This window comes from Neltuma alba, unplaced genomic scaffold, assembly GCF_004799145.2.
Source record: "Neltuma alba isolate B1F8T4 unplaced genomic scaffold, ASM479914v2 tig00011988_pilon, whole genome shotgun sequence".
In the NCBI taxonomy this organism is placed as follows: domain Eukaryota; kingdom Viridiplantae; phylum Streptophyta; class Magnoliopsida; order Fabales; family Fabaceae; genus Neltuma; species Neltuma alba.
In genome coordinates this window covers 154,649-179,270 of record NW_021636561.1, presented here as the reverse complement: position 1 = coordinate 179,270, position 24,622 = coordinate 154,649, and the positions used below count along the sequence as shown (strand labels likewise).

At 34.0% G+C, this 24,622-nt stretch overlaps 3 protein-coding genes across 4 annotated transcripts; 2 read left to right on the top strand and 1 right to left on the bottom strand.

Moving 5' to 3' along the window:
- Positions 1-8,754: 8,754 nt before the first annotated feature.
- LOC114720492 (uncharacterized) lies at positions 8,755-15,181 on the top strand. Of its 2 annotated transcripts, none has more exons than XM_028906136.1 (5): positions 8,755-9,104; positions 10,610-10,830; positions 11,149-11,971; positions 12,529-14,548; positions 14,593-15,181. In XM_028906136.1, exons 2-5 carry the CDS (start codon positions 10,612-10,614, stop codon positions 14,711-14,713), a joined length of 3,183 nt encoding a protein of 1,060 aa, XP_028761969.1. In that variant the 5' UTR covers positions 8,755-9,104; positions 10,610-10,611; the 3' UTR covers positions 14,714-15,181. The 2 variants fall into 2 exon arrangements, with proteins under 2 accessions (XP_028761969.1, XP_028761968.1); XM_028906135.1 differs by adding an exon at positions 10,027-10,071 and having other exon boundaries at positions 12,529-15,181.
- Positions 15,182-19,094: 3,913 nt separating this feature from the next.
- On the top strand, positions 19,095-21,549 carry LOC114720494 (pentatricopeptide repeat-containing protein At2g03380, mitochondrial). Its single transcript, XM_028906139.1, has one exon. It carries the CDS (start codon positions 19,117-19,119, stop codon positions 21,271-21,273), a length of 2,157 nt encoding a protein of 718 aa, XP_028761972.1. The 5' UTR covers positions 19,095-19,116; the 3' UTR covers positions 21,274-21,549.
- Positions 21,550-21,556: 7 nt separating this feature from the next.
- Positions 21,557-24,513, bottom strand: LOC114720493 (putative pentatricopeptide repeat-containing protein At1g69350, mitochondrial). Its single transcript, XM_028906137.1, has one exon. The coding sequence runs from the start codon at positions 24,002-24,004 to the stop codon at positions 21,575-21,577; it is 2,430 nt and encodes an 809-aa protein (XP_028761970.1). The 5' UTR covers positions 24,005-24,513; the 3' UTR covers positions 21,557-21,574.
- Between the last annotated feature and the right edge of the window lie 109 nt (positions 24,514-24,622).

The window sequence follows — 24,622 nt, the reverse complement described above, 5'->3', positions numbered from 1 at the left end:
ATTTCTATTAAAAAGTTTATATATATTTCCAAATTCTTGATATATTTATTTTCATCTAAGTTCTACATAACAGAAAGAACCCTAAGGAATAAAAATGTTCAGTCATCAGAAAATATTATGCCACATCTAAAACCCTTTACATCCTTATTTAATATATATACCATCCAAAAAATAATAGTCTATAAAAAAAAAATCAGAGTAAAATTATATATTTATAGAAAAAAAATTTAATGAGATGAGTTAATATTAAGGGAAATTTTTTTTTGGTATTATAATTAGAACCAGTAGTTACGATAAACATTCTGGTAAAATACAGACATGTGTCATTTTTATGATCTCAGAAACAACAATTTAATTTGAGGTGTGATTAATTAGCTGAACGATCCTACTTGACCGCTGGTTTCTATTTAAGAGGCAGAGGTAGCTGTTGTACCATAATTGATTTAACCAGTTATTTGGTAACGCATAACATCATAATTAAATTCTTGAATTTAAAATTTTCATTCCTCCATCCCCACTATATAAGTTATTTTAATTAATTCATTAGAATAAAAAAAGTAATTAATTTATTAAATTTGTTTTGAATTGAAATTTCTTTTTTCAGTTTTACCTATATTAAAAGAAGTTGTGAGAGAGATAAGAAAATACATAGAATTGCATTTATATATTAATTGTAAGGACAAAATTGATAAAATAAGTATTAATTATTCTTCAAATAATTTATATCTTAGACTAAATTATTTTTCTAAAAACGACTTATATTGTGGGTTGGACTTATCATATGTGATTAGAATTTAATCAAAAGTCTCAATCCCAAATTTTCTTGCACCTCGTGGTCAAGTATGCTCATCTTGACATTCATGTTTAAAAAATGACCAAAATTTTGGTTGTTGAACTGTTCAAAACAATAATTTAGGCATCAATTTTCTTATCATAATTAAATTTAGGTAAAGTTAATTATCAAAGAGTAAACCAAATGAGTTTTTTGTTTTTCTTTTCAACTCAAAACAACATCATTTTAAGATCAGTAGGAGAAAAGGAAAAAAAATGCAAAATCTAATTATTTCTTGACCAAATAATTTGGGTTGGGCTTTAATATTGTGTTTTTTCCCCAATAAATGAAAAGGGCTTGGTTATTTTATACTATTACCTCCGGTCCTAATTATATGAGCCAATTGATTAATTTGAGGAGATTAAGAAAGTAAGTTGAGTTAGTTATTTGTCCTAAATAGATATTGTCTTTCCTAAAATATCCTTACTAATAAAGTGTATTGGCTAAAACTCTTATTATTAGAAGGGTTACTTTTGGAAAAAAATGTATAAATATGAGAGACAAAATGGAGTGGGATCTTATATTTAGAATCAAAATAAAAGTCAAACAAGATCTTATATTAAAGACCGGAAGTAGTATTATAAATATAAACATGAACATCAAACAAAAAGTACATAAGGATTCCACCTACCAAAAATATTTTAAATTTTAATTTTATTCTCTTTCCCATTATAATTCTAATTCTTTTTCCTATTCTTGAGAGGTGGGCTGTTAATTATCAAAAAAGACAAATCTGAAATGTGTGATGGATATCAAAACAATTGCTCAGAAAGTCCTAACTAAAATAAATTCCTCAAACGAAAACAAAAATAGGTGCTTCCATAATAGTAAACCTTTAAAATCTTGATTGGGAGCTCTCACTCTATGACCGTGTTGACTTTTACCTTGACAAGGTCGGGACGGCTAACCACCATTCCCAGTTGCACATTCGAGATGCTGTCGCGTAAAACAGATTTCCAAGGTATCAGTAGGCGTCCATCGGAGCCCAATACATTCAATACTCACCTGCATGGTATCAAAGCTTGTCTGACAAGATCAATGAAGATTAGTCCAAGTGATGAGCAGTTTGGTACCACTTAAATAAAGTCTCGAGTTCAAGTCTCAGTGTAGTGAACTAAGTGGGTAACAAAAAAAAACTTATCTAACAAGAGAGTTATAAACTTTCGAAATCTTGATCCTGGTAAAAAAAAAAAAAAACTTTCAAAATCTTGATAAGGGGTTCTCATTACAAGAGAGTGCAAACAAAGTGTTGACCCTTACTCCGACAAGAGGGGTGTTTGGATACTTTGAAAAGTGCTTTTTAGAAGCACTTTTTTGCAAATCGAGATAAATTCTTCCACATATTTATCTCGTAAACCGTAAAATTATTTTTGAAACCATGATTTGGTTTCCATCCAAACACTCCTCTTAGATCAAAATAGTTAGCCACTATTGCAAGTTGTGCAATCAAGAGGTTGATACGTAAAACAGGTCTCTAAAATATCAGCAGATGTCCACCAGAGCTGGATACCTCCACCACTCACCCCCATTTATTTTAAATAATATGAATTAGTATAACTAATAAGAGGGGTCTTTTTTTTTTTTTTAATCTAAACGGAGGTTACCTGATGAGGATATATCTTGTCTAAAAAATTTACTAATATGTGTCTTTTTAAAAAAAGCAACAAACGGAGTAATTTATTTTTGAAAATAGAAAATTCGAAAGATTCGAATGAAATGACATGAGTAGATTATGTGATGAGGAACAAAAATAATAAAAGGTAAAAGCTTGATTAATTAAAAAGATAGTTAGGGTGGCCGAATTAAGAAGAGTGAATGTTTTTTTCAGTAGATATTAATTAGTAAAATACTATAAATAAATTTTGACAATCAATAAATCGCATCATATACATATCCCTTTCTTTGAAAAAAAAAATATAAACCTTTGAAGATGTGTTCTTTATTCCTTCGTCATTCTTTTTCTTTTCATATCTAGTGGCTAATATAAGAGTTGGTTACTAAGTTAGGTATTATATTTGATTCCAAATATCATTTTTTAATTATTTTTTTAAAATTAATTTATTTAACTCATAAACTGATGCATGATCTAATGTGATACATGAATGTTTCAAAGAAATCATTAGCTAACTAATTTATTTATTTTTTAATGTATTTAGATTAATTAAGAGATTTTTGTATTTATTTTTTGATAATACTAAATTAATAAATCTGAAATGTGCGATGGATATTAAAACCAGGATTAAATTAATCTAATTTTTTTTGTTACTTAATTAGTTGGGGGCTAAATTAATGAACTTAAAATCATTCTTTTCGAAGCAATTAAGAGGAAGTAGGTCGAGACGGTGTAAATGAGACTCATTATTAAAAGTGGAAATTGTTTGGCCAATGAGGCAAAAACGATAGGAATGATGATGAAGTCAAGTCAATGAAGGCCGGGCCTAGCACTCCTGCCCGGGTCTCATCCCTCTTCATCACACTTTGTGGGCCCTCCCACCAAATTACCAAATCTCCCCTCTCCCATTCCCAGTTCCCAGTTCCCAGTTCCCAGTTCCCAGTTCCCAATGCCCTTTCACTCTTTTTCCATGACTCTGACCTTCCTCACTGCGGGTCCCACTGCTTTCCCCACCCGAAACCAATTCTCATTGACACTGCCCCTCATTTTTAATTTTATTTTATTTTTGCTAAAACACATTTTTAATTTTATATTTCATTTCCTTGATTTTTAAGACCAAATAATCGCATGTAGGAATCTTAACATTTCTGCAGCAATTACTTTCCGTTATAAGATACATTCAACATTTAATGTGCATTTTTTTCAAAAAATAAAAGTTTAAGAACCGATAAATCAGAAGTAAAATTACAGATATATATATAATTTAATGAGATAAATTATATTAAAAACTAAAAAATATTTTATATCTTATAAACAAGATTAGAGGCGTATCATTTAATTATCTAATTGACTAATTAGTAGCTTTTTGGAACCTTAAAAAGCATTACATGGGGTGGGGTGGGGTGGGGGTGGGCTGGGTACCTGGGTTGGCCATGTAATTGTTTGAGAAAAAGCGGAGGAAACAAAAAAGGTGAAGGGAATGAAAGATTTTTCATGGGCAATCATAGTATCGGTATGTGCCTTGAACTGAGGGCCCACACATCCTTGGTTTTTTTTTTTTTTTGAAAAAAAAATCATAGCCACAATGTACAAATGTTATTTAATTTTTTGGTACGACGTACAAATGTTATTTTGAAAGAAAGACATCAGGGCAGAGTGCCCTATAATTGGATCTGCCCGTCCCAAAGCATTATCAGTACATTGTCCTCAATCTACTTGTAGGCCTGTCCCAGATACACCAAGTTCAGAAGCAAACGTTGAACTTGACGGATAAATAACTAATTTAAAAATTAATTAAATATTTCTGTATAAAAATATGTTTTAATTTTCTACATTATCTCTTCCAATAATTTATTTTAGGAACTACTCCTATTCATGAATGCCTTATTTAATGCTCCATTTGATCCTCAGTAAAAGTCATTTTAACTAGAATTTTCCCAAAATTAATAACAATCATATCATATTGTAGCTAAAGCTAATATCACAACAAAACAATATTTTGCATTTAAGCCAACCAAAAAAAATATTTTTATTTAAGATTAATATATATTTTTTAAACTACATCAATGTATCTGTGGCTATTACAGGAAGCTTACCCGTAGTAAATGGTTCAGTCAATCGGGGAGTTGGGACTTTGTCAAAGTACATCGGACCATTCTTTTCCTCTCAATAATAGTATGAGGAATAATTTAATGACAAGTGTTCTAATTTATTTTTTTCTGGTAAAAAAACTTTATTTTTTAAAATATATTGAAAATATAAAGTAGGCAGAATTGCTGTGAATAATTATTAAAAAGTTATAGTGACACCAAACAGTAAATAATGACAAGTTTTAGTATTAAAAATGAAAATAGTTCATTTGGCATTATGACTTTTTGGTAATTATATTTTTCTTACCGAACCTTATTATAATTTTTCTTATAAATTAAGACAATTTTTTTGGCCATCATAAATTAAGACAATTATATGAATGAGAGTGTTAGTTGTAATTTAATTAGACATTTAAATTTCATAAGTCACTCCCAATATTCTGCAACCAAATAATTTTTTAGTACTAACATTTTTGGACTCAACGATCACTAAATTAATTTTTTTAGCACCTAAATGTTATTTTACCGAAGTACTAATGGGTAACTCGAATAGTTGCAAAATGAATTTAAAATATCATGATAAAGTATTTAAATATCTCGAAAGTATATACAAAAGAACACCCAACACTTAAGAGGTCTTTTTGGATTTTTATATATCTTGAAAGTTTTATTTCATAACATTTTTGTCGTAAATTGTTATCTGTTGTTAGATTTGATCATTAAAAACACCAATTAAATTATACTCCTCCAGTCCTTAATATAAGACCCATTTAACTAATTTGATTAGATTAAGGAAGTTAGGTAAATTAGTTAATTATAAGAAAAGTGACATATTTTTCTTAAAACACCATAATCATCTTTCTTAATACCCCATCTCCCTCTTTTATTTGATTATGGTTGAGGGAGTATTCATAGAAGTAATTTAGAGAAAATTGATAAATATGATAAAAGGGTCTTATATTTAGGACCAAAACCAACTCAAAAATTGGGTCCTATATTAAGGACCGGAGGAGTACAATTCAACAGTAATGATCATAGTATTTTTGTTACAAAAATAAATTTTCAGGACATATAAAAGACAAAAAAATTTCAAGTGCTCGATGTTTTTTCAAGGATACTTCTAAAACATTTAATGACCACTCCCTTGAGATATCAGAGGAGAGATTCTAGTAAAGACATAAAAGGAGACTTTGACTGTTTAGAAGTAAACTATGGATTTGATTTGAAGTTATTCCAAAACGAAAGATCTTGCAAACTGCAACTTAACCCATCTATGAAGTTAAAGCTTTTCTCGTCAGATATAGTAAATTAATAATAGATATTAGATTTATTGCGTTGATCTCGAGTATTAATATTAATTTGCATGCTCCTGTATGTATGATTTATTAAAATGGTACGAAATAATAAGAACGGGAAAATTTGAAAAATAAAACGGAAAATCTAATTAAAGGCTTTTTGAAGTACCCCAATTTCAATCTGGGTTACTAAAATTAATTAATTATTAATTAGGCCATGTGACTCAAAGTAGGATTTAAAAATTTTGTCAATTTACCTCAATGCTCCTGAGTTATTACTTATTAGAAATTACAAATTGAGATCTAACAAAAAAAACAACCAAACTGGGATTTTGAAAAAAATTAAAGACAGTAATGGAAACTTATAAATTGCGAAATTGCCTTGATTTAGAAATATTATAATTATAATGCCATGACTCAGTACTATTAGTATTAATTAATATTGATATTGATTGAAGGGCAGACAAGAGTTGCGTTGGGTGTATTATTTATTTATTTGTTTTCTCTACCTCATTAAATTCATTTTGGTAAATGACAAAAATGTAACTAAATATAATTCCCAATCATGCGCCATAATGTCACACACCTGTCCCCGGTCTAAATATATATATATATATATTTTCCGATAACAAAATTAATAAATTATGTAGTCCAGCGTCAAATTATTAATTTTATACTCTTAACTTTTATTTTATTTTATTCATATAATTCCCTCAAATTTTGAGTTATAGGCAAATAAATTTCTCAAACCTCAAATTATTTACGAATATTTTATTCAAAAAATATTTACATATATATACTAATTTTGATTTTTAATGTAAAAGTTAATTGACTAATTTGAGTAAATTAATAAAATTAGTTAAATTAATTATTTATAATAGATAGATGTTATTTTTTCCTCAAATATTTTTGTTAATCAGATGTATTTGTTAGAATTATCATCATTACAAGGACTATTTTAACAAAAATAGATAAATATAACAAAAAAACAGATTAAGATTTCATATTTATGACTAAAATAAAAGTCAAATGAGCTCTTATGTTGAAAATCACAGGTAGTAATAAATAATAATAACAGTATGAGAGCTATTTAATAAGGGTAAACGAAAGGTTTGTTGAAAAAGTTTCGTCGACTATAGACTTTATTCAGGAGTTTTACATAATTCAATTTATATATATAAATATGAATTTTTTTATTTAATCTCTTTCTTCTATGATCATGATTTTCTAAAAGGAGTCGTGAAATTTGGCACAAAAAGTCATGAAAATATAATTGTGAAGCATGTTTATCACGCTTCTTTATTGAAAAAAAAAAATGCCATTGCCAATTAAAATGCCATGTTTATCACGCTTCTTTATTCAGTTCTATGCGCGTCAAAATTATTGTTTAAGTTACATATTTGGTTAAAAATTAATTTAAAAAAATTTAAAAATCCAAAAGTGAAAATTTGATAAGCATATTTCGGGCAAAAAAAGTTCGATAAGCATATTCTAAATATGTATGGTAATAATTCCTTGAAAATAACATTACGGGTAGAATACAAACGATCTCCTCGACAATTCCGTTAATTAACAGGAAAACTAAAACGACAACAACAATAATATTAAATTAATGATAAAAGGCACATTTCCCGAATAAACATATGGTAGCGGACTCCGACATCAATATTTTATTTGGAGTGGATTTACAAACAAAAAAACAAAAACACTGCGCATAGAAAAAAGGTTCCCCAGGGCATCCGAATAAACAAAGTACTCCCATATAAAAGTCTCACCTTTTCCATCTGGGGCCCACTATCTTGCTGTTTAAGCCAATCAACCACTTCTTAATATGGAATTTAAAAGAAAAAGAGGATATACAGAATTGCCCTAATTTTTAATTCAGTAGGCTTAATGGATTCTTGACAACTAAATTATAAAGTGTTATCATGTTGTTGTGCTTCCTGTCAACGTGTCTTTCGTTTCTTAATATAAGATCTAATTAATTAATTTAAATAGATTAAAAATATTATCAAATTAGTTAATTAATATGTTTTTTTAGAGAAATATCAATGGAGTTAGTTTTTTAAAAAAATTCTAAAATAAGTTTTATATATAGGATAAATTTTAACTCCCCCAGTTAAGTTCTACATTTAGATCAAAAGAGTACTATTTTTTTCCTTCTTATAAATTACTTTCCACATATTTCACTCATACTAAATTTTTTTTAAAAATTAAGTTTGTCTTCAAAGTTAAAATTCAATAATTTTCTAGTTTTATTCCTAATATTTCATAAGAATAACGTCAACATAATAATAAATAAAGTGTACAATCATACATTCATATGAACAATTTAATGATATGACTTACAAATAAAATTAAAAAAAAAAATTCATTCTCTCTCTACTGTTACATTCATATTTACTTAGGAGTAGTTTTAAATGCAAATAATGAAAAGAGTATTTTTAAAAAATGAAAAATTATTTTTTATAAATAACTTATTTAATTAATTTTTTAATATCCCTACATTATTTATCTAATTTCTCTATTTAAAATGCAAGGAGATATTTATACAGAAGATAACATTTCAGTAATCTGGAAATTTGACCTTTGTGCAGCGATTCATTTTGGCTGAGCCAGCCAGGCTACAATGGAGTGTAATAAATATGATATGAATATATTATTATCCAAGAGCCTTGTGGATTTTGTGTCACATATAAAATAAGATGATATCCCTGCCAAAAAGCAAGGAAGATGGAGAGAATCTAGACAAGGCCACATGTTTTGAAATCCGCAAAAACCCGGAAACAAATTCACTTATTAAAAAAAATAAAAAGAAAAGAAGAGATAGAATTAGAGAGAGAGAGAGAGAGAGAGAGAAGGAAGAGAAGAAGTGAAGAAAAAGCAGAGAATAAAAAGAGACCGGATGTTGACAAATTTCATGTCACTGTTCTTGGAAGGTCGTTTGTTTGTGTGGAGATTTCTTATCTGGGATCTCTCTCTTTGAGAATTTCTCTCTCTGAAAACCTCTGAGAGTTGGAGAGGGAGAGAGTGGCCCAGCAGATCGAAATCTCCTCTTTTTCTTCAACCCAGTGACGATCTAGGCGTCGTCAATGTTGTTGCAAAATCACCTACTTTGTTTTTTTGTACTATAATTATTGGTTTTAGCTACCTTTTTGCTCCCACGATTCCAAAAGGCTGAATCTCTTGCTGTATGTGGAGGTCCCTTCAGTGGAGGAATCTGGGAAGACCGCGACGGAATTTTGAGGAGAGGTGGTAGGAGGTGACGGTCTGAGGTAAATTCTCATCAACTTCTTAACTAATTTCATTATTTTATATTTTTTTTCCTTGATGATGATTTGATAAATTTGGTCCTTGTATTTTATACATAGTTCTGGTTGGACTGCGATAAAAATTCTGGGCTCGCAATTCTGCAGCTTATTTCGCTGAACTTCTGGCTGAACTACTTTATTATTTTTTATTTTATTCCTGTGAAACTCGATTCCCAGTTTGAATTCCTAGTCTTTAATTTTATGATTTTAGATCCTTATTTTATTGTTTGTACCTGATATCACGTTAATTTGGATGATTCTTGCATTGGATCTGTTCCATTAAATTTTGTTGTTTATTCATCTTCTATTTTTCCTCCACGCTTTCACTCTCTGTTGGGTTTTTTGTCAAATATAATTTCTTCGCGGTGCTTGCTTGATTCTGTCCTCTACTTCGTGGAAGATTACTCCGGCTTATTCTGAGGCCATTGTCTGTAAATTGAGTACAATATTATAAGCCTGAAGGGTATTCCAGCGGTTTTAGGAGGTTATTGGAGTTGTATTAATCCTGAACCCAACATAATGAGAAGGAACATGATTGGTATTGTTAGTCTTTGAGATTAGTTGCTATGACTTCTTGTTCTCTCTTGCTTAGAAGGTACCTATCAGATTAAGAAGTTCTTAACACTCAAGATTATATGCCATTGATTTAAGGTCCTCTCTTGGTTAAATTTTCTTCTATCTGATGTGGTATTTCTTATGTGCTGCTACAAATATGCATGTCATGTATTATTTTACCCTTAACTTTTCCATTGCTGCATTACTATTAACTTTCTTTGTAATTCAGTTAATCTTTTTGGCCTTTTTATTTCCATTAAATTCTTGTTATAGTGTTTGTTTGGAAGAACATAGCTGAATCTAACAAAAGATTGTTTCACCCCCGTGTCAGGTTGAAGATATAAGATGGAAATCTGTTAGTTAAACCCTTCCTTAAATATGTGCTGTTCCCTTAATGTATTTATTGGAGCACATCTACATCTGTGTTAATATGTATTTATGGGCTTTGAGTATGACCTCAGTTAAAAAGGTCACATATTTGCATCATTTATATATGCAGGAGTGACAGGGAAAGAATGTTGAAATGGTCTAGTGTTTGTGGAAGTCTTATAGCTAATGACAACTGAAAAGAGAAACATTAAAATCATACAGGGAACAGGAAATATGTTGAATATTTATTTAGAGATCTATGGAGTATTAGTGGCTATGCAAAGTTAAATTATTAAGGATGTGATTATGCCCTTGTTCTTGTGTACATGCCTAAGCTTTGTTATATTTAATAACTGAACTGCTGAAAACATCTTCTACTTATGAATTAAGTGATGTGTTTACCAAAAATTCGCTTTATGAGTGTGAGATATATAAAGATATTGCATGAATTAGGATATCATTGAGTTGAAATGTTAGCCACTTATCAGTGGATGGGTGCTTCCGTGGTAGATATCTAACTTACATTCACTCTGCTTATTTATCAGAAATGGGGACCAAATTGCAGAATCTACCACTGTACCACTCAATGAGGGACCTTAACGAGGAATCCAGCAGTTGTGGCTGGCCTTTATTTTATGGAGATAAAACACATGCCAATGGGCAGTATTATAATGATTATCAGCCACGTGCAGAGGGATGCTCAGTATATGATAAAGATTATGTGAAACGAATGATACTTGAGCATGAGGCCATATTTAAGAAACAGGTACGAAGGTTCTACACTCTTTGTTGTCCTTGGCCAGTAGCTTGAGTTGTACAGGTGGAGTAGGTTTGTGGTTAGCCGATTGAAAATAAAGATGTGAGTTTTTGAGTAGGAAGTGCAGTTAGTCAAACATCTTCAGAGCTTCTTTTCTAGTAATATCGCCCATTTCATCTTCTGCAATGGTTCACAAGTACATAATGTGATATTAATGGTTGTTGCAAGGTTGAGTTAACATGGTTTTACTGTATCTAGATTTTAATATCTTTATGTGCCCTTATAGGTGAACCTATTGATATATTTAATCTATGTGTGATCAATCAGGTCTATGAACTTCACCGTTTGTACAACGTACAAAAGAGTTTGATGGATGAAATGAAGAGTAAAGAGTTGCGCAAGTATTGCTCGCCTATTGAGGCATCATTTTCAACAGATCGCTTGGTATCTCAAATCATATCTGAAGATGGTCAAAAATGGCATTATTCTGGTTTTCCTATGGCAAATTCTGCTGGTGCTTCTGGACCATATATTTCGGGCATTGAGGGCGTTCATTCTTCTTTGGGTTCTGCTCAAGGAAATAGTAAGCAAGCTCGTCTGTTTCCATTGTCAAATGGAAGTAGTTCAAAAGATGTCGTGTTAGAGTCCAGACCCTCAAAGGTGAGGAGGAAAATGTTGTTTGATCTTCAACTCCCAGCTGATCAGTATCTTGATACTGAGGAAAGTGAAAAGCTAAGTGATGAAAATATGTGTGGCACAACCACTTACCTTCCTGATAGAAATTGTACGCATGAAAAGGAGAATAATGTGAAGCTTTTTTATGGCAACGGTGGAAAGGCTGGTAGCCATGAAGACAGTTCTCAATGTGATCAGTCTTCAAGGACCAAAAATGGTTTGGTTGCTGACTTAAACAAACCTGTTCAGGTGGAAGAAACAAATGTTTCTGCATATGATCATCTTAATCATTATTCCTGTCAAGGGACAACTGAATGCTCTGATCTATCTGCTAAAGAGAAGTCACGGTTTTTCAATCTGTCTGGGGATGTTTCAACCAACTCATATCACAGAAGCGATAGTCGGGCTCAAAACAATGAATATTTGGAGAAGATTGGGATCGGAAGAGGATGGATTCCATCAGTGCTTGAATCAGGTTAGCCCTCTTAGTGAGTTTCTTCAAAATCACTGTTTTGAACTGAAGTCCCCAACCCAAAAGAAAAAGCATTTTAGTTAGGCAACTTGAATTATCAAGCTGGACATTTGACATTATTTTAGTGAAATGGTAGCAAAATTATATTTTGTTTAAATTGTTAATAATTTAAATTTAGTATGTCTTGATATGATGACTTGTTTAGTTAGTGGGATAAGACTTATTGACATCGTTTTTAATGTGAGGATTTGTTAAAACAAGCTGCCAAGAAGTGAAGCTTTGCTTTTGGTTTTTACTGGTGAATGCTGATGCGTTATTATGCCTTGTCCTGCCGTTTCCTTTTTTCCAAGTTGATAAACCATAATTACTAGTTTACCATAATTAGGAAAATTTTTGGATAAACTTTAACTGAGCAAATTAGTTAGATATTTTCCTTTTGGTATTAATTTCTTGATTTTTTTGGGCGTTTTATCTCTGCTTTCCCAAATTGTAATTTGCAATGATCAAGCATTGATATCTGCTAAAATTTATTTATGTCACGTAATAATTCATGATTACAGGGCAAGCCAAAAGTAACGGGATGCCCATTCCTCAAGCTCTCAAACAAGAGAAATCAAGTTTACCTTCCCAAGTTGGGCAAGATGGACTCAGCAAAGCCTATGAGCCTCCATCTGACAATCTAACTAACTTGAGCAAGGCTGATTCGTGGAGAAAGACAATCTACGATTTAGAAGTCAGTGAAAGAAGTCATGAAATGTCCCTGAACAAGCATCCTGAATCTGTTGCATCTTCACGTAGAGTTGGTCTCTCTGCTGCTTCTCCTTCTAACGTGGCTAAGACTTGGTCTCATTCTTCCTCTTCTGGGGAAATTGCAGGTAGCTTAAACCAGAAATTGATGTCATTTAAGATGTCGCCGTGTTTAAATGCACATGGTACCTTGAGAAAGAGTTCCTTATCAGGTCAAAGTGATGGGATTTTTGGAGATAGTTGGCCTGTAAATGCTAATTCCAAGTCTAACCCAGCTTATCGATCTGAGGTATCTGTACAGAAGGGATTTTATCATGGGTCTTCATCAGGGTCCCAGGAGCCATCTGTGAACATCTCATCAATTAGTTATGACTATGTAAACCACAATAACGATTATAAGGGAGTTTCTGAGCACCTTATTAACCAAGGTTCAGCAAAATACAATAGGGTTTTTAACTGCAATAATGTGGAGTCTGGAAAAGATAAAAATTTAAACGGGCTGTTTTCAAGTGGTTCATCCAATAACTGTGTTTCCCAATCAAGTCTGGGAATTAATGACAGAGAACAAAGGCATGAGGAAAATCTTTCAGTTTTACCTTGGCTTAAACCCAGGTCGGCTTTCAAGAATGAAGTGGTAAACACTAGCAGAGGTCTTACAGCCGGGGAGCCAAGCATCTCACAAGCTGTTTCATCATTCAACAAAGACAAAACTGGTAAGGGGCCTACTGGAAGTTTTATGCACACTCTAACTTCAGCTTCGTGTTCTGATGATTTCAAGCCAAGGAGCACAGAGGTAGGTGACGGCTCTCATATTAAGAAAATTCTTGGTGTTCCCATATTTGATATGCCCCAGATTTCTCCCAAGGATGAGTCTTCTTCGTTCACCTCTCCTTCTGTGTCAATTCCCCACCCATTTGATACAGAAGCAGTGGAAAATAATCAGAAAAAAGGGATGCTTGATATTAACTTGCCTTGTGATGTTGGGGTTCTTGAGTTGGAGAAACAGGTTGTTACGGAAAACGTTTCTAGTGGGAAAGAGTCTTCTACAACAGAAGCCAACACTAGAACTCATATTGATTTGAACTTGAGCATGAGTGAGGATGAAGAATCTTTAGCTCCAGTTTCTACTTCCCAAGTAAAAATGAAGCCCGAAATAGATCTGGAAGCCCCTGCTGTTCCTGAGGTAGAGGAGAATGCCATTCAAGAGAAGCAGATGGAAACTCCTCTTGTATCAGCTAGGGGCTCTCAAGACATAGTTGGACAGCCAGAGGATGAACTTCTGAAGTGTGCTGCAGAGGCGATAGTTGCCATTTCATCTCTTTCCTGCAATCAAGTGGATGATATGATCGGCAGTCCATCCGAAAGTCCAATGGTGGACCCACTTAATTGGTTTGTGAATGTAGTTTTGGATACGTCCAGAGAAAAATATGGAGAACATACTAAGGAGTCGCCTGCTTCTGAAGAAATGGATTACTTTGAGTCCATGACATTGAATTTGACAGAGACCAAGGAAGAAGACTACATGCCCAAGCCTTTTGTTCCAGAAAACTGCAAAGGGGATGAATCTGGGCTGACTTTGTTACCTACACGAACTCGGAGAGGTCCTGCAAGGAGAGGGAGGCAGCAGAGGGATTTCCAGAGGGACATCCTTCCAGGCATTGCATCTTTATCAAGGCATGAAGTAACAGAAGATCTTCAGACATTTGGAGGGCTTATGAGAGCCACAGGTCATCCATGGCATTCAGGGTTGACTAGGAGAGGTTCTTCTAGGAATGGGTGTGGCCGGGGAAGACGGCGATTGCAGGTGACACCATCCCCCTCCCCCCCCCTCCCCCTGTGGCAAACAATGAAACTAGTACTCCACTGATGCAGCACCTCAATAATGTTGAAGTGATTGGATTGGAAGATAGAAGCCTAACAGGTTGGGGAAAGACAACCAGAAGGCCTCGTAGGCAGAGGTGCCCAGCTGGTAACCCTCCACCGGTCCTGTTAACCTAATTTTAGAAAGAGGCTCAAATTAATGGACCAGAGTTTGTGGAGGGTACGCATGGTCTTTTTCCACATTTGGTAAAATCATGTTCTCAGCTTGGGGGAATTTTCTTGTACATTTTTCCCACCCGTATTTGGGTGATTATTCCTGGTTGCCAGTCTCTTGAGTCATACCAACTTGTATTGTTTCTGAATAATGCTGTTTGATTTCTTCCAAGTTATCTCTTTAAAGAACTTCTGAGACATAGGTCCTCCTTCAGCTAATGTCTTCTCACTTGGATTTCTAGATAGCAGTGATTAATTTAGCCATCGTAGGTACTACTGGGCTGTGTACTGCATTTGAGTTCGGCCTCCACAAATAGAGAGCTTTGGTTAGCTTAAGCTATGTAGTGTATGAATTCTCTTACTGTCCTCAAGACACTTTCCGTTCAGAAATGTAGTTTAATCAATACTTTCCTGGGCCTATTTTATGTCAAACATTGTCCGTGGCCATTCCATATTATTATTATTATTTTTTGAATTTCTTTCTCCGGTATCCTGAGCCAAGTCCATCTTCTAGGCACATCAACAGGCTCAGACTAATCCGGAGCAGCACTTTGTGGGACCTTAAGGGCAGCAACTTGTCTACCACAAATGCTGCCGCGTTTCCAAGCAGGATTGAATCCCTGACCTTGTTAAGTTAGAACGACCCGAGCCAGTCGATCTAAACGTTTGGTGGTTCTATATTATTTATTATAATAGGAATTCCGACCTAGCTCTTCCGGATTAGCACAAGAATTGACTGTTGAAATGCTAGATATTGGTAAGCAATACATGCTAAGAATTTTGAGGCTGAGATGACAAGCAATCTTCATATTTTAATTACACCGAATTGTAAGTGTGAAAGTTATCTCACGTGATAGATTCAGTGGATTATAAGCATAATGATTGAAATATAGCAGTTGTTGACTGGATTAAAACTAACAAAGGCATGTTGTTTGCCCCTAAGGAAAATTCTAGTTGAAGGTGGATTCAGTCAATTAATAAATTAAGTCCATCAAGTTTTAACATATAGATGTGCTTAAGCTGAGTTTTTCTTTGAAAAAAAATTGAGGAGCTGTGTAATTTATTTTTGTGGGTTTATGATCCACCACTTTGGTCTTATTTATAAGAAGCCAATAATAATATTATCTCATTAGGTAGGATATACTGCATGAATTATACGATATTATTGTATTCTATTTATAAGAGAAAAAATTTGGATTCTAATTGTAAGATGTTATTAATTTTTTATCACTATTTTTAAAGTATGGATATTTAATAGGGATAAAATGAGAAATTAACTAAATTTTAAGATCAATTTATTAAGTTTTAATTTTTTTAAAATTTTAATAAAATGGGTCGAAAATAAGTTAAATTTAAAAGGAGAATAGAATTCAGAAAATTGGGTTGGTGAGGGAATGAGACTGAGAGGGAAGATACGTCGGCGTGTCGGCGGTAGTTGGTTGGGGCAGTGAATAAGGAAGGAAGTGGGAGTTATGTGGGATTGCTCCTGTCTCTGTCAGTGTCAGTCTTTGTCTGTGTCCCAAACATATCTTCTCCTCTCTCCTCTCTCCTCTCTCCTCTCCCTCTCTTCTAATTTGTTCTTTTCTCCCTTCTTCGTGTACCTCTTCCCCTTTTCGGGCCTTCTTTTTTTTTTCTCACCATCTCCTTAATATTTAGCATAAGATCCATTTTTTTAACCAAAAAAAAACATAATACCTATTTTCTTACTATAAGATTTGAATAATCAAATTATGCCGGTTTGAAAAACTGTTAAGATTTATTAAAACCGATAATTACGTGAAAAATATAGTTTTTAGATGTAACATTATTTGAAGTAGGAGGTGAAAGTGAGGGGAAAAAAAGATGAGGATGCCTGATAAAAATACAATAAGAGAGAAAAAAATTAAATAAGAATAAATTGGGTAAAAACACATTTAATGTTTAGACAAAGTCAAAATCGATCTCGTAAAAAGAGGTCTAGTCATTTAAAAATTTGAATCTTGTAATAAGAAACAAGAAAGCACTTAATTAGTTTGAATTTTTTTGTCACACTTAATTAATTTGAATAAATCAAAAAAATATTTAAATTAATTATTTATAAAAAAATATGTGTTAATTTTTTTAAATTATGATCTTAAGTCATTTCTATTAAAAATATTCTTAGTCTTTGATGAAAACTCTCTTAATATGTATATTTAATAAGTATAATTTAAAAAATAATATAATTATGTGAGACAAAATTAACTGAGGTCTCTATTTAGAATCAAATTTAATCTCTTAATTATGTTAGGGACAGAAAGCATTCACATCTTTTTTTTACTCATTATGAAACCATTCAGTTGCATAAAAAAATTTAGGCCAATGCTCATAGAGACTCAACTATCATCATTGACAATATTTTTAGAGGAGTAAATGTGATAAAGTGAATCAAGTTTTTATATTTTTGAACCAAATTACATTCATCAATTATATCCTATATTCAGAATCAAAATGAGTATCTATAATTTCAAAATATTCGTGGCTAATTACTGTAGTACAATGAAGAGGATGCAAATAATAATCTTTAAGTGGAAGAGAAGAAATTTCCCGCATTGCGCCCCAACCAAAAGAAAAAGAAATTTTTTTGACACCAAAAAAGAAAATAAAATTACTCTTTCATCCATATCACCTTGCTCATATCTTCACTTTTTCATAGCAGAAATCATATTATTCTCTTCTTATATACTTATTTTTATCTTAAATATAGAACTCATTCATAAATACTAAGAAAATTAAAAAAATTAGTTAAATTATTTATTTATTATAAACATTTATGGAATTTCTTCAGATACTCTATTCATTATCATCTCATTGATAGAACTCCTCGAAATACACAATTAATAATGATAATTTGAATATAAATTATAAATTTAAATGATAAAATAAATTGAAATATTTTATTTAGAATTAAATTTAAATCTCAACTAACTTCTACGTTAAAGGGAGCATAGGTGTTGATGACACAATTCCTGTTTCATGATTCCATTACTTGGGGAAAAAAACATTTCTCAAGAGATTTTGTGAATTTTTCAACTTCACTCTTTATTAGTGAGATTTTAGAGGAGAGAGATATACAAGAAAAATCACATTTAAGTATTAATTATGGGGTAAAATTGATCAATAAACTCTCCAAGTGACTTTTATTGGGGAAAAAAATCTTTTGTAAGAGGACTAGGTGTAGAGGTGGGAATCAGGGTTGGCCCTTCAAGACTGGCGGGCTTAAAAAGGCCGGCCCTTTAAGACTGAAATTTCAAAAATATCTCAATTTGCTAGGCCCGGCCCTTAAGTTACAGGGCTCAAGGCCGACCCGCGGGCTTTTGGCCCGTTTAAGAAAAAAAAATTATTTTTTATAAAAAAAATAAAAATAAATCAATGAAATTATTAAAAAAAAGACATAAATATGAATAAAATTAAGTTACAAATATAAAATATCATCATATATAAATATCCATCAACATCCAAAAAGATCTAAAACATTCATTAACAAGATAACAACATCCAAAAGTTTTATCTATAGTGCAATTGTACAATAAATAAACACTATCATTAATCTTTTGAAACTTCATCATCACTATACTTAATTACTCTTCTTCATAAGTATGCTTTTCTTTTGTAATAAAAATATCAAGTTTTTCTTCTTTATAGGAATTTTACTTTTAAATGGTACAATCTAGCTATTATTTTACTTTAATGTGAGAAACATTGTTGTTGAAACTCATGAATTTCTAATTTAAATTATAGAATCACAAGTTATATAAGTATAAAAATACTCTATTATCAAATATATATATAGTTTAAAAATATCAACGCATATAATATAAATCAAATCATTATTAAAGTCTAAATTAACCCATTTTTAAAAATTTAATTAGATAAATTATTGTCTAACACTAAATTGAATTTTAAAATGATAATAATAATTAAATATTTAAAATATTATTAACAATGTAAAAAATTAATAACATTAGAATATATAAAAAAATAAAAAAATAAAAAAAAAACTTAAAAGGGCCGGTCCTTTTAAGTCCTCGGTCTTCCAGGACCAGCTCTCCAGGGCTTATTTCTCATTTAAAGAGAAAAATATTAAATCTAGTTCTCATAATTTCAGAACCTAAACAGACCAGCTCGACGGGCTCGGCCCGTTTTTCCGGCTCTGTTTAGATGGGACTTGGGAGGGGGTAGTGCCAAAAACAGCCAAAAAAAAAGAAAAAGGAAAAAAGGAACACGAGTGATGACGTGGCGCATAAAAGACGGGCGTTGACGAAAAGTCAATAAACGAGCCGGGGTCGTTCTCGCCTCTAGGGTCCCAAACGCGGAACACAAGTAGAATTCGAAAATCAGGATGTGCAATGAAGCTCGCGTTTGCCATAAAAGAAATCTTACGTCATCCTCCCCCCAAACTTCGTCTTCAATGGAGATTTCTTCAGTGTGCGGTTCCCCAATACCAGCATCCACCACCACCCGTGGAAGTGGAACCATTGGGCCTCCCTCACAACAGTTTCGACTCCGTTCACTCCATCTCCTCGCACCCATCCTTCTTTCTTTTTCGCATTTGCGGAGACATCAATTCTCTCAAGAAGGCTCACGCCTTGCTTATTGTTCACGGCCTCACTGATGATCTTCTCTGCATTACCAAGCTGGTTAGTCTCTATGGATCCTTTGGGTTCGTTCAATATGCTCGCATGGTGTTCGATCGAATTCCAAGCCCAGATTTTTATTCGTGGAAGGTGATGCTCAGGTGGTACTTCTTGAATGATATGTATTCCGAGATTGTTCCCTTCTACACCCGCATGAGGGTGTTTGTCCAAGGCCACGACGAGGTGGTTTTTACTTTTGTCTTGAAAGCTGCTTGTGAGTTGCGTGATGTTGTTGAGGGTATGAAGGTACATTGCCAAATTGTTAAAACCAACACTATTGATAGTTTTGTGCTCACGGGTCTCCTGGATATGTATTCTAAATGTGGAGAGGTACAAAGTGCACGAATTGTGTTTGAGGAAGTGATGGACAGAAATGTGGTGTCGTGGACTTCTATGATTGCAGCATATGTGCAGAATGATTGTGAGGAAGAAGGGTTGGTCTTGTTCAATAGAATGAGAGAAGGGTTTACTGCAGGCAATCAAGTTACTGTGGGAAGTTTACTCATGGCATGCACAAAATTAGGATACTTACATCAAGGAAAGTGGGTTCATGGCTATGTGATTAAAAATGGCATTGAAATGGAACATTTCTTGGCAACATGTCTTTTGGAAATGTATGTCAAGTGTGGGGATATCAGAGATGCTCGTTCTGTTTTTGATGAGCTTTCAACAGCTGAACTTGTCTCCTGGACAGCAATGATTGCTGGGTATACTCAACGAGGTCACCCGGACAAGGCAATAGAATTGTTCGCAAATGAAAAATGGGCAGTTCTTATGCCCAATTCTCTTACCATTGCGAGTTTGCTTTCAGCATGTGCACAGCTAAGTAATACCACTATGGGAAAGTCACTTCATGTACAAATAGTTAAGCTTGGTTTGGATGATCCTGCAGTGAGTAACGCTCTCGTGTACATGTATGCCAAGTGCCATATGACTGCGGACGCTCGTGACATATTTGAAACTATTAGCCATACAAATGTAATATCTTGGAACTCGATTATTTCTGGTTATGCCCAGAATGGTTCTGCATGTGAAGCTCTTGGGCTCTTTAAACGCATGAGGTTAGCCTCATTTTCGCCGGATGCAGTCACATTGGTCTGTGTCCTCTCATCTTGCGCTGCCCTTGGGGCTCTCGAACTCGGTTCTTCTCTTCATGCCTTGTCTCTAAAATATGGTATATTATCATCTAGCATCTACGCTGGCACGGCACTTCTGAACTTCTATGCAAAATGTGGGGACGCAAAATCAGCTCGTGTTGTGTTTGATGAGATGAGAGAAAAGAATTCTGTCACATGGAGTGCGATGATAGGTGGCTGTGGCATGCAAGGTGATGGCACTGGTTCTCTTGCACTCTTTAGGGAAATGTTGAAGGAGAACTTGGAGCTCAATGAAGTGGTCTTCACAACATTATTAACAGCATGCAGCCACGCAGGAATGGTTAGAGAGGGCCGCAGGCTTTTCAATTTGATGTGTAAGGAACTGAACTTTGTTCCTTCTATGAAGCATTACACATGTATGGTTGATCTTTTAGCACGTTCTGGCAACCTTGAAGAGGCATGGGATTTTATTAACAAAATGCCTGTCCAACCTAATGTTGGAGTCTATGGAGCTTTTCTCCATGGATGTGGACTTCATTCAAGGTTTGACTTAGGAGAAGTTGCCCTCAGGAGAATGTTGGAGTTGCATCCTGATGAATCTTCTTACTATGTACTCATGTCAAACTTGTATGCCTCAGATGGGAGGTGGAGCTACGTTAAGCAGGTGAGAGAGGTCATGAAGCAGAGAGGATTGAACAAAGACCCTGGACGCAGTATAGTGCGGATGGATATCAGCAATGATGCATATGAAAAAGTGGCAGCTTTTGCCTAGTCATATATGTGCTTCATTTTAACTATTTCTTTGGGGATAGAATGTTGTAAACGGGTAGAGATATTAAGAGTGTATACACCATGCCAAATGGCCTAATAGGGTTGATGGAGATTCTAGCATCTTACGACGTGTGTGTTTAGATAATTTTTTTAGTCTTTATGGTAGCATAGGTCTGTAAATGAGCTACTTATAGACGGTTAAATGAATCAAATTATCATGTAAATTTTACATCTTGCTCGTTAGTATATTGAGAGTCTGAACTTTCTCAAGCTTCAAGTCATTGGAGAAATGAGGCAATGTTCTAGATAGCGGTTGCTAACTTGTGAATACTATTCTCATGAAAACACTTACTAGCTTTACGCATTGGACTACAGCAATCTACTTCACATCCATGCTCCTGTGCCAAACTTTGAAAATTTTCCAAAAACACGTAAATTTCTTTAATTTGCCATTCAGAAGTATCTCCAGCCCCAAATCTATAGATTTTCTTATCAATCTCAATAGTGCTATATCCAGGGACTTTCTGCAGGCCTATCCCTTCCATCCTTGATCTCACCTTTCTGGACTCATCCCAGTTTCCTTCTTCGGCATATAAATTAGATAATAAAGTATAATATCCTGTATCATCTGTATCAATATCCGCAAGCTCCGTTGTGATGCTTCTAACCAAGTCCATCCTCCTGTGTATTCTACACCCATTAAGCAGAGCTCCCCATATGCTAGCATCTACAGGAAGGCACATTGACTTTATTATTTCGTATGCCCTATCAATATCGCCAGCTCGACTCAGAAGGTCAACAATAGAGGCAAAATGTTCTGTGTTGGGCTCAATGCCATAATGTTTCATACAGTTGAAATATAACTTCCCTTCTTCCACTGATCCTGCATGACTACAGGCAGATAAGATGTTCGTGAAGGTTACTTCATTTGGTTTTATACCTGACTCTGTCATTTCGGTGAAGAGTGAGACTGCAGCATTTATTTGACCATGCATGCCATAAGCAGAAATCATAGTACTCCATGATACCACGCTTTTCTCAGACATGCTATCGAAGACTCCTTGGGCTGCTTTAAGGTCTCCGCATTTGGCATACAGGTCAGTTAGAGCTGTATCTACATAAAGATCCTTCTGTAAGCCCCATGTAATGATCTTGTGATGAATCCATTTCCCCTTTTCTAGATAACCCAAATTGCAGCAGGCTTGAATTGCACTTAAGAAGGTTACTTCATTGATCTCCAGACCATTAAAGTACATTTTATCAAATAGGTTAAGTGCTTCTGCTGACATGCCATTCTGAGAAAAACCAGACATCATACAGTTCCATGCCACAACGCTTTTCTGTGTGATCTTGTCAAAAATCATGCATGCCGAATCCACAAAACCACATTTGGAATACATATCAATCAAGGAGTTATGCACAAACTCATTCATCAACCCACTTTTCAACACATGGCCATGCATCTGCTGTCCAAGCTGTACTGAACCTGCATTTGCGCTAGCTGAAATTGAACTTGCTAGGCTAAACGAGTCTGGCATTATCCCTCTTCTCAACATATCTGCAAATAGTACCAAGGCCTTCCTGTATAAACCCTCCCGAGCATAAAGTGATATGAGTGTATTCCATGTGATAATATTATTGTTTCCAATTACACGAAGAAGTTTCTCACAACAGCATATTTTCTGACAAGCAGCATAGAAATCTATTAGTGCAGGCCCTAGGTCCATATCAGCATCCATGACTTTTCTTAAAAGAAAGCAATGAACTGACTTTCCCTCTCTTAGACAGCACAGTCTAGCACAGGAACTTAGAATGCTGATCATTGTCACTGCGTTGGGTTCCACTTTTGACTCCTGCATTCGGATAAAAATATTAATAGCTTCTTGAAAGCATCCACTTTGATTATAGGATGAAATCATGGATGTCCAAGAAGCAGTACTTGGATCAATGATGTTCTCAAATATGGTTTTCGCACCCCGTAAGTAATCACACTGGCTGTACATGATCAGAAGAAAGTTATTCAAATTCCCATCACTTCCCATTTCTTTTCTGATTACATGTCCATGGACAGATTTTGCAAGCCTCAGACAACCAAATTTGGCACAAGCCTCTGCTACACTAAGCATGGAGACCGAGTCAGGTTCAATCCCTTCAGAAACCATATAACGAAACATCTCCAATCCTTCTCTTGCCTCTCCATTCTCCACATAAGATGAGACAATAGAACTAAATGAAACCACATCCCTGCCACCCATTTTATCAAACACCTTTCGAGCATCACCCAAACTGCACAATTCACCGTACATACCAAGCAATGAAGTCTCGATAACAGTATCAGTATCCAACCCACACTTAATTATCCTCCCATGAACTTTCTTTCCCCCACCCAAGTCACCAATTCTCGACACAGCCCGCAAAACAGAGGGATATACGAATCTGCAAACATGTGTCTCCAAAATAACCATGTGATGATAAAGAGAAACTACGTCCTCGAAGAAGTTGTTCCACAAGTGACATTTCATTATCACGCCCCACATGAAAGAATCTGGAAACGAGAAGGTCCCGAAGACAAGTCTTGAAGATTGGATGGAACCCATTTGAGCGTAAGACTCGATGAGCTTGGTTGAGGCGAGTGGGTTCTTGTGGAGGCCGGTTACCACAAGGTGCGCATGGAGCTGGGTGAGTGACCATAAGCTAGAACAAGACCTGAATAATGGCATGTACTGTGTCATTTTCTTCTCTGTTAACCAACCATGAAAGATTGGTTCTTTTTGCCGTTGAGACTAGCCCAGTTGGTGATCAGTACTTATTTCTCTTCGACGATTTGAATCTTTTCATTTCAGGGCGTGAATTTGTTTTGTTTCATTAAAAACGAAGAACGTGAATTCACGGCCAATGAGTGCGGGTTCGCTCTGAAGCATAGCTTAATATTGGATGAAGGTGAATGCGTGTAAATTCTATTGCAACATTTTTAAAACAAATAATGTCAATTTGTTTGATCAGCATTAAACCAAAAAAAATTACTGAAAACCGAAAATATCCTGAAAGATAGAAAAAACATAAATTGGGTAGAAAAATAATTCAAGTTAATTTTTTATCCCTGAATCATTTAAACTAATTTCAAATTTAAATTTTTCATATAACTCAGTGCTAAAATTTAGGGATTGTTTTTCAAATAATCAAGTAACTGTAATTTTTCTTTTGGCAGTAAATTAATGGTGTAATTTGATTTGAACAAAATAACAATGCGACACATTAAAAGGAATGAATTCCATTTATCTTTCCTCATCCAAGATTGGAAACCCACTAAACAACATTTTTTCTTCCCTAAATAATAGATTTGAGAATAA